Source organism: Falco punctatus (genome assembly GCF_963210335.1).
Source record: "Falco punctatus genome assembly, chromosome: 3".
In the NCBI taxonomy this organism is placed as follows: Eukaryota; Metazoa; Chordata; class Aves; order Falconiformes; family Falconidae; genus Falco; species Falco punctatus.
Genome location: NC_137582.1, coordinates 92,281,115 through 92,291,641, shown reverse-complemented (window position 1 = coordinate 92,291,641; position 10,527 = coordinate 92,281,115). Strand labels below are relative to the sequence as shown.

Sequence of the window (10,527 nt, the reverse complement as noted above, 5' to 3'; positions counted from 1 at the left end):
CTGTAAAAGGAAAATAGTTACAACTTTGGCAGATTCTGAAAAGGTAACAATTACCAAAAATTCTGGCTATTCCGTCTGTGACTTCAAGTACATTCTCTGTTTAAATAAAAGGCCTAAAATTGGGTCTACTAAAATACATGAATATTATAGGTATTTAGAAGTGTACCAAATGTGTGAGGATGATCTGTGGCCAGAAGATGACTTAGCCACAGAGATTTTATCAGGGTGATAATATAGCCCTTTATATGGCTTTCCTTCCAGATAAAGATCATCATCTTGAGAGAAGTGTATTTGCAAAACAGTGGCAAAAGGACTGGTAGAGAGCATCATAACATACTTCTGTAATGAAAATCCCAACTGCCAGACTATGTACCACAAAACCATTATCCCTATCAAGACTATGGCTTTTTGTGTGTAGCTGAACTGTGAATTTTCTCAAACTTTGGAAGGTATTCATAGATTTCTCTTAAGTATCATGGCTGAAAGATCAGAGATGGTATGACTTTCAGAAGAAATACTAATTCACTGACAACTGTGTGTTTTTGTTCTTTATAGATAACAAACTACATCTGAGTTCATTTTGGAGCACAACGATGGTTTGTTTACACCTACATAGCTGCCAAGAAGGTACTTGGTGCAGTGGATAAAATTTATTATAATCCAGAAACTACAGGTGTAGGACTAAGCATGTTGATGGCTCTGTCATAGGGGATATTTATTGTAACAGTGGAGATGCATCATGAAGTTTTACGGTCTTGCCTGTGTGTTTTATTTTCCCTGTATTCTAGGGAAGAATATGTTCCCTGAACTTTTTGCTCTATTTCAGAAACAAGCTAGATAGGGCAGACATATATCACCTCAACTTTTTGGCAAGCTGTGATTATTTAGCAGCCAGTAAGATAAGAAATTATACTGTATGTTCAAAAACCCCAACAACAACAACAACAACTTGAACCACAAAAACTGTATCTGCTTCCTCAGCAAGTCCTCTGGAAGATGACTATGGCCACATTCATCATTTAGTATCACAGTAATGACTGTGAATGAAGGGAAATGAACAGCTCTAAATCAGCACACAAACGTGCGTTATTTTACACAAATATGTGTAGATTACAATGAGCTGCCTGCAACGGTGACAATTGTGGTGTAACGACCTGGAAACCGAACAAGTTTTGCACTGTCTAGGGCTCAGAACTCTGAGGTAGATGTAAAAATGATGCGGTTATTGATTATCATCTGTCCCATGAAGCTCAAATGCTTGTGACTAAGTAAAAAAAAAAAAAAAAAAAATTCTACAGGTGTTTCAGAAAGTCTGAGTTTAAAGAACTCTCCTTACTCAAAACTGATTCCTATCTTTAATAAAGCATAAAGGTAAGTAAGGCAAGGAGGTATCCTGAGACTTGTTGCGACTAGCAAGGAGCACGTTTGAATAAACAGACAGGGGACATCTGGAAGAAGGCATGTCAGTAGACCATGGGCTACACAAACAACTCTTCATGTGTCTACAAAATATTCTGAATTCTGGATGTTAAGTGCAAACTGATTTGATGCAGTTCAGTTCCCCAAAATACCACAATACTAATCTCAAGTTCACTAATATTCTCATCACAAACCCATACTAGTTTTGCCGTACTACTCTTCATTAAGCTATGCTTGTAAAACAGCCTACCAAATACTAGGTCAGATGCACCAAAACAGCTTGGTTGTCAAAGGTTGCTATGGTGGGGAAGGAGGAACCCAAAATTCCTCCCGATGTTAAGGAAGGACCACAGACCCTTCTCATTTATTTTTTTAAAGTGAAACAGGCCAGTTTTGAGAGTTCCTTATATATCAGGTGGCAAAAGCTTGGACTTGGCTCCTTGGCCTTTTTTCTTTACTGCTGCTAAATGCAGCAAGATAAGACAAAGACCTCACAGAAACTTTAACAACAAAGGCTAAAACAGACTGAAATTGCAAAAGAAATACAAAGCTACACTGAACTGATAAGACTAGGACAGGCAAGAGGGATATGCTATAAAGCCATTGGCTCTTCTGTGTAATTTAATAGGCCATGACGAACAAAGACTTAGCTTATCTCTGTCCAAAGGGGCTTCTGCTCTGTAATTCAGAAGGGTCAAAACTAGTGAACATTAACTCTCTCATAACAAAGTTCTGATATAAGAGTAAAAAGCAGTGTCTCCTTTCTGTTCTTTTGAGCCATGAGGGTGCATTATACTCACTTTTTGTCAGTTCCACTTGAAAGCTGAGGCAAGGCTTCCAAAGCTTGCTTAAAGCTTGAGCTGCAAGGAAAAGAAAAATACTCATTTTCCACTGGTACAAATCTCAGCATTCACAGTTTCTCTCTATGAATTCCATGGAGATACGCTATATTTTATCCATTCTTATTTCAATGAATTAACAAAACATTAACTTGAGACACGATGAAATTCATGTAAAAATGGAACATTACGTGATCATGGATTCAAGCAGGTCTCCTATGTGACGAATCCCATACATTAACAGGAAATGTTAAATCAGCAGCTGATTTAAGACTGTGCTTGACCATCCTGGACTCTTCAAGAATTACACTTGCCAGCCTGCCTTCTGCCTCAAACTAAATGACCACCAGAGTGTGAAGCACAGATAAAACTCTGATTTTGGCTTTCTATGCTCAGTAGATAGGTCACTGCATTCTCCCCTGCAGAAGGGGGCCAACAGAGAGAGTTGCAGTAGGCTTGCATTGAGGTAACACAAATTCATAGTCTTCAGGTCCATCCCCCCTCTCAAAGCAGGGCCATCTTCAGGTTAGAAGAAGTTTCTTGGGGCATTATCCAGTCAAGTTTTGAGTTACTCCAAAGATGGGCTTTTCACCCCTCTTTGTGCAACAGATAACAAGTACAAGGAATGATGCAGGACATTCACTGATAGGTACAATCTTGTCAACAAAAGATTAACACGGTGAATTGTGGCAACTACTACTAGTGGCAAGTCCAGGAATAAAAAGGCATGTATGATGCTCCAGCTCCAGGGGTTCACTGTGCTTTGCCCCATGCCCATCAGGGACAGTACCACTTCTACTTTATCCAATCTGAGCCAGTGCCAAGTAGTTTTCACGTAGAGGTCTTCGTTATATCAGACACTCAGGAGAGGGAAATCTTAACTGAATGCAGTGACACCACAAGACACTGTCTGTGACACTATGAGGACAAACTAGGCCCTCAAGCCCTGCAGTGTCTCCTACAGCATTGATTAGGTAAGATGACCAAACTGCCATGTGCAGGAACGTGTAATGCCAACCCTAACAGAAATGTAGGTAATTAAAATAATGAATGAACCTGCCCATATCCAATTCCTGACATAATCACCTAGAAATTTCAATCAGCTTTACTCAAAACTGCTGACAGCTATCATAGCCTGCTTTTACATGCCTTGACTGCATCAGCCACTGATGCTGCTAATGCTTTTCTTTCTCTATGTTAATGTGTGAGTGTGTCCCACACTATTTATCTTTGTCTTGCACCTCACTGAGAAATGCTAAATTGCTGAAAGCCTTTTGAAGGCTTTCATTCTAAGAGGCAGTGTGAAGCTGAATTCACTTTCCCTGATCAGCTGTGTGAAGGAGCAGGGTATTGTACAAGCTTGCACAGAGCCCTAGTTCTCCATATCCCTATAAGGGGATCCTGCCACTGTCTGGTTCTGTAGCTTCTCTGACTGGTCTGGCTGGTTCTTTGCCATATGGTTTATGAGACTGCTATGAAAAACTGCATAAAAGTCAGCAATACCTGCTTTTGTCTTGTTTTAGTGTAATTTTCCTCAGCAGTTGTACTGCTGTTCATAAGTTTTTTTTCTTTTTTTTGAGTGGCAAATACTAGTTTCTCTCTAAAAACTCAAGTAAAACCAAAAAGTTATCTATTAAAACCTTGCCAATAATCTGTTTTTCATGTATTTATCCAGTATATCACACGTTCTATTTGAAGCAAAATTTCTTAATCCTTAATCTAAGTTATATGATTTTGCATGTTTATCAAGAATTCCATTACACTGAAAAAGAGACATTACAGTACATCTTACTTGCTTTCAGGTGTTAGGTATATGGCCACGGTATCTCTCAATGCACAGATTTCAAGTCTTGCCTAAAGACAGAAACACAAATATTAAAAAAATGACACAATGTCCTTTTGCCAAGTGAATACCAGTATCCCAAAGTTTCATCTTTTTGAGAGCCAAATATTATTGCATGCTGCAGTTATAAGCTGCCTTGGCTTTCAAAAGTTTGTTTCCTGTTATTTTTTGTTGCCATGCTGTGATGTCAGGAGACTGCTCAAAGGAACAATTTCACACTTTTGATTCAAGTCAAACTGTTTCTACAATCACTACGTAGCAGTCTAAAAACCATTGGCTTGTCACTCAGTAAAAGCAATAAATCTTCAATTCTATTCTGTCTTTTCTGTAGTGTGATAGAAAGACAGAAGGATACAACTTTGATTATTATTTTTTTTTTTACATTAGATACAGTGAGCTTAACTTCTCACAGCACAGTCTGGCCAGGGAGGAAGGAAACACAAGAGTACAAAAATCTGTCGATACACATTTTATTCTTGGTTTTCCTGTTGAATTTATTTTTTTCCATCAGATGAGGAAGTAAAATGGTTGTGCTCTGCTGCTTCTCTGTAACTTGGTGGGCACACAAGCTTAAGGATTTTACTCCTGCACTGCACTGTGTATCTAGGTATTAATTTTCACCTAGGCAAACCGTGGTGGAGAACGAACGCAACTATTAAACAGATTTCATTGGTCATCCTTTAGTCTTTGAAAAGCAATCATTATCATCACAGGTTTGATATGAAATTGAAACATTCTGCATGTGATCAATAGTTTAAGTCATTTTATTTAAAAATAGAAAGTAAACTTCATGTAAATTCACATTCCATTCTTGTTCGTCATAAAGATAAAATTTAAACCAGTTAGCCGTTACAGAAACTGATCTACATTTACACCCAACTAATATGACATTAATCTTCCAAAACTTTTTTATAATGCAACACAGACATCTAATTCCAGTTCTAATGAAAGGCTTTGGTTTTTAGGTCTTCATCTCTCCCCTAGGTAGGAAGCCAGCTGAAATTTATGCTTTTTTAGCGCCAGAACTTTCTGGCACAAAATATGACACAGCCACCCACCAGCTTTATATACAATTTTATACTTCATACTTTTTTTGCTTTATAAAAGCAAAGAAATGCTTTTCTCAACACAAAATGTTTTGCCTCTTTTTGTATGGTGCTCCAAGCTGAACAGCCTTGGACTTTTTTTGAAGTCCTACGCATAAGATTCTGGAGTCTTTCCTAAGTTTTAGGAGGCAGCAGTACCATGGGGAAGTGTCATATTCTCAAGATATGACAGCCTAAATAAACACAGCAGAAGGGCTAACCCTGTGAAACTGTGGGTCATGGGAGTGGGAATACAGATTCAGGCTCCTCTTCAGGAACGGGTATTTTTTGATCAGCCTGACTAGGCTCAGATCATTCTCACACCCCTGCTGCCTGCCAAACAGGATTTTCTACGTTCAGAGGAACAGAAAATGACCACGAGTGACAAATTTAAAGTAGGGAGAGAAAAATCTCTTCAATTATGGGTTTAGGCAGCGAGTTCATACAGCGGGCTGTCTAGTCAAACAGAAGTGACATATGGGTAGCTTTGTGCTATTCACTGATTCGGTTTTAAATAAGCAATCTTATTTGGTTGCGATCTTTCTACCCTAATTCTCTGTCCAATGCAATTACTACCAGCAGTTGGAAAATAAGACTTGCAATTGGATAATTATTTTCCCATCATCATGCAAAAATGCACAATGGAAATTGGGAGTTTGCTCTTTTTGCCTGTTACAGTCATAGCAATCATTGATTCAAAGGGATATTTTTTTTTTTTTAGAAAAGATTTTTTTCTTAGTCCTTTAAAATTTATCCAATAGCAAGTACGACTACCAATCCAGCCGTAAATGAAGAAGGCTGTTTAAGAGTGTCTGTCCTACCCATGCTGCAAAGTGCTAATGTAGAAATAGCATAACAGTGACTAGTTTTGCAAAGACTTGCAAGACCCTACTGCGTCGTATTTTCAAGATTTTAAAATCTCAAAATATCACAAATTTGTTTATTTTCTTTTAAAGTAATTTCTTGATGATTGGACAAAGACAGTAAGCAACATTTCAAACAGATACCATTATGATGCTTTTTATCTCATAGGATACAGGTAACCTTTTAAGCACTCAGACACAAGGGCAACACTAAAATATAATCAAATCCAAGAACCAGTCTCCCAAAGGGTATTCATTCATAAATCTGAAATAGGTTGATACTAATCCTTTTTATCTCTGCTTTCATTGCTACAATAAATCCAAAAAATAACACAGATTATATATCTCTGTTATTCTGTTTTCTAGATACAGATGTTTGACAGTACAAAGTATTCGGGTACCTGTAAAGCTCCATTTTTGCTGAAGGATGAAACACACTGCATCAGTCGACTCAGCTCTTCAGAGACTGCTTCTACAACCCTTGACATTACCCGAGGAACTAAGTCTTTGGAAATGGTAAACACCTGATTTTTACAAAAGAAGAATCATGAACACAATAACTATAGCAACAGAAATATTTTTCTACAGTAAAAATCATCAAACACTTAATTTAGGACCACTTAATTTTTATCAATGAACAAAAAATTTTCAACAGCAACTGGAATATGTAGGATTTCTTTTGATGCTTGCCCTGTGCTTTGACCAATCACTTCTGTTAAAAGCATGTGATACTGACAACTTTCTCACAATGCCTAAAAGCAGCTCGACTTTAAAACGTGTGCTCTCAGCTGACGGGTGCAGGTAGTGAAGTGGTTGTACAGAGACTGCTGTTCTGCTGAGAGCACCTTTAATTCAGGGTTGTGTGACTGACTGACCCAATTATACATTCAGCCTTATTTACCCACATATTTTGCTATTTCTTCTAGAATCCTGTGAATTTGACCACTGCCAAATGGCTAGTATCTATGCTCTATGGTAGAGAGAAGCCTTTGAAAGGGTTTGAGAATATGGCCCTTTAATGGATTTTCATTTAGATTCTTCCACCATTCTTCTGCCATTTATTAGTTCTCTGGCAAAAACATTACACCCTACTATTTTTTCTACGCAACAAGACCATTTTTTTAACTACTTATTTGTATAACTTCTTAAAGTGGTACTTGGAGGTTCAGAACAGTGACTGCAACATGACAGCAACACAAATTGAACATCAGACCTATGTCTGAAGGAAAGCATGAAGAAACCAATCTTCCTTAAAGGGACCTTTAAGGAAGCGAGAAATTGTTGGTGAATTAAAAAAAAAAAAAAAGATTTTTCTACACAGAATTGGGGAAAATGCAGGCCAAGAGGTTGGAATATAGGAGGAAGTGAGATTATAGGTTAGACAGACCAAACCTGTGTCAAGACATAAAGGTGATGATAAAGCTGCATTAAAACTGCAGTGGGTTGGGGGAAAAGATGACACAAGGAACTGAAGATGATGTGACTGGAGTGGTGCAAGAAAGAAAGTGAACTGCACAGAGTTTTTAAACATTTACCCCCAATTTCTGCTTTAAAATGGTCTAACAAATTAAGTAGTGGAATGATTTTATTGCTAGAATACTTTTGCTTTATGTGAAGTTTAGATCTCATGTCTGACAAGGAAATATAATAACTGACAGAAAATATTAATACATGTGTGTAAAAGTAAATCGGGGGGGGGGGGGGGGGGGGGGGAAGAATGCAGGATTCCTACAGTTTTCAGTGGTTTAATAATGAATCATGTATCAGGGATCCCATAAAGCTGACCGTTCCAAAAGGCAGGTCTGTACCACAGGCTAAGTACACTGACCACAGCTATTAGCTGTTATTGCTAATTCAAATGTGCAGCCTGTTTTAACTATTTTGACCCACAAAAGCTAAGTAAGTGACATACATAGCTGTACGGTAAGGGAAACCCAACAAGAAACGATTTGTGAAGGGGTTGTCTTACTCAGCAGCAGATATTGCTGAGCAATTCAACACAAATATACCAGGAACACGCCCAAAAATCTTCTACTGAGAAGAAATTATTTGTGCCCACAACGAGCACTCTTGAAGTTACTATACAGAATCCAGGAAAAAAAAAATTCTCAGCAATGGTGAATCATCACAAGTTTGCAACAAGAAGCCCTTATTTTGATTTCAGTTAAATTTGAATTCAAAGGTAGAGAAACAATTTTCTTTCCACTCCAGTCCATGCTTGCCGTTCAGCTGATGGTTAATTTTTGCTGTTTCAAACTACAGAAACTTGCACCCCTGCTAACTAAACTTAAATCTGACCCAGCTTACAGAATTTCACCAGAAAACAGTGGAAATGGGAGTTTCATCTTGACACATGTTTTCATATTTCTGTAATATATCATGTCTAGAAATTTATGAGGCAACACTATTTGGGCCAAAATCGGTATCGGTCTTAATGAAGTCAGCAAGGCAGCGCACCTTTCTGCTCCAGCATTTTAACGAGTATACATGTTTACAGATTAGCTTATTAAGTCACAAATGCCTTCGAATTTTTTAAAGCAACACCTCTCATCACTTTCATTTTTATTAATTTCCACTACAGTGAAAAACAACATTAAAAATTAATATCATGTTGGTATATATTTTTGGAGTTGCTTATTCCTTCACTCAGAAGCATTTGGTAAAATCAGCAATGCTTCTGTGAAAACTGCTACAATTAAACACAGAAAATTGAATCAAAAATATTGCAAATGAAATTTAAAGTTTCTGAAAATATCTCACTATATATGAATCCTTGCAGTTTAATGAGGAATAAACTAAACAAAACCCTCAAATGAATCTCATCAGATTCTAATTAGATGGAGAAGATACGTAGCTATACTAGTGATATTTTAAAAGAGTAATATTACTACCAATGCTTATACCAGGAGCAACAGTAATCTGGTAATACTTGATGATTAGAAGGAAGGAAGATATAGAACAGAGGCTGTAATTTAAAGGACTATAGAAAATTCCTGCATATTATCACAAAAAGCCAAATAACTGCAGCTCTGCAAGCATGTTATTTTGATAATATTTTAATTCTAATATACACTCTGTATAATAAGTCATTACCTACTTAAGTATTTCAAACACACTTTGTGCTGTACAAAGACTATAAAACTTTCTGATTTTAGGTTTCCACTTTTATCCTATGTATGAGAATGACCAAGCAGCATATGTTGAACATCTCTTCCAAAGCGAAGCACAAGCACATTTTTGTATGTTGTGGAAAACAAAGCTAATCAGAGAAAGTGAGCATTGTACCTATCTATATCTAATCTGCATGAAAAGGGAAGAATTGAGCTTTAGACTTCAGCTTTCCTCTTCATCAGATAGTGGAAACAAAAAGATGTAATGGAGTGTTACAGAGGATAAACAGGAACTGTTGATCTCCTTCGGCCTTTAGAAGAAGTTAGCAGCTGCATACTTGGTTGGCTGAATCTAACCCAAAGCACTTACATCTATAATGAAGACACTTCAACAGAGGTACAGTTTTCAGGGGTGATGACAGTCAGGATCTACCACACAGAGTACACTGAAATTATTCATATGAATGTAAGCGTGAAGCAATCTGAAGTTTTTCCTCACCTCTGCATGCACAGCAATGATATTCACTAATGCTTCTTTCAAATAGTTTCTAACACCTGAAACAAAACCAAACAAGGGAATTAATTACTTTCATTCTGTTCTCTCAACAAAGCCATAATGTTCTACTGTTCAATACTGTACTACTTCTTTTCATTCTTTTACTAGCACTTTTGCAATCAGAGGCAGAAAGAGAAAGTTCCATAGCCACACCACCAGTCTATTTCCTTTTTCAAATCAAATGGAGAAAGGTACATTTCCTTACAGCAAAAGGTTAAAAAAGCCAGTAGGTTCCTGTTTCGGTATTCTTCTTCTCTGGCAAATTAATTTCACCGACTTTGCAATTTAATAAAAAAACCCCTACCATTATTAAAAAATAAATTCTAGATGTCTTACCAGAATACACATACCATGGCACAGAACACACACTACAACTCGGTAAGTACTAAAGAAACAGGGAAGACAATGGTTTTTGTTTGTACAAGAGTCTTCAAGAAGATCTTACTACTTTATCAGCTTCTCTGACTGTAAATTATTATTACAGATAGAAATAGCAAGGACTCTTGTTTCTCTGAATGCTGTTTCAAAAATATTACTCATGGCAGTTTATGGGATATGCCATGCCTTAGCAGAAATTTCCTCTTGGGGAGGGTGGAAAAGTCAAGTAAGCATTTTATTTACCAAGCACATGAAATGGTTATCAATTTATACTAAAAAGGAAATTCTAAACAAAAGGACATCCAGCAGGGTATGCTTTAGTTAGGACAGACTCTTCATCCCCTACACTGCTGTAATTCTGGAGTAACTTCCCAGACGTGGACTCCAGTTGTATAAGATCTAAAATAGGCAAAAATGTACAACTGCCCCATTTG

At 37.2% G+C, this 10,527-nt stretch overlaps 1 protein-coding gene across 2 annotated transcripts in view; it reads right to left on the bottom strand.

Annotated features, from left to right (window-relative positions):
• The window catches only part of EXOC2 (exocyst complex component 2), a 134,102-nt gene that overhangs the window by 1,772 nt on the left and 121,803 nt on the right, over positions 1-10,527 (bottom strand). For both annotated transcript variants that reach the window (XM_080379913.1, XM_080379914.1), the window contains exons 24-27: positions 9,659-9,714; positions 6,451-6,573; positions 4,051-4,112; positions 2,220-2,279 (exon numbers count right to left, since the gene is read on the bottom strand). In XM_080379913.1, the coding sequence (XP_080236039.1) occupies positions 2,220-2,279; positions 4,051-4,112; positions 6,451-6,573; positions 9,659-9,714 (301 nt within the window). The remainder of the gene's footprint in view (positions 1-2,219; positions 2,280-4,050; positions 4,113-6,450; positions 6,574-9,658; positions 9,715-10,527) is intronic.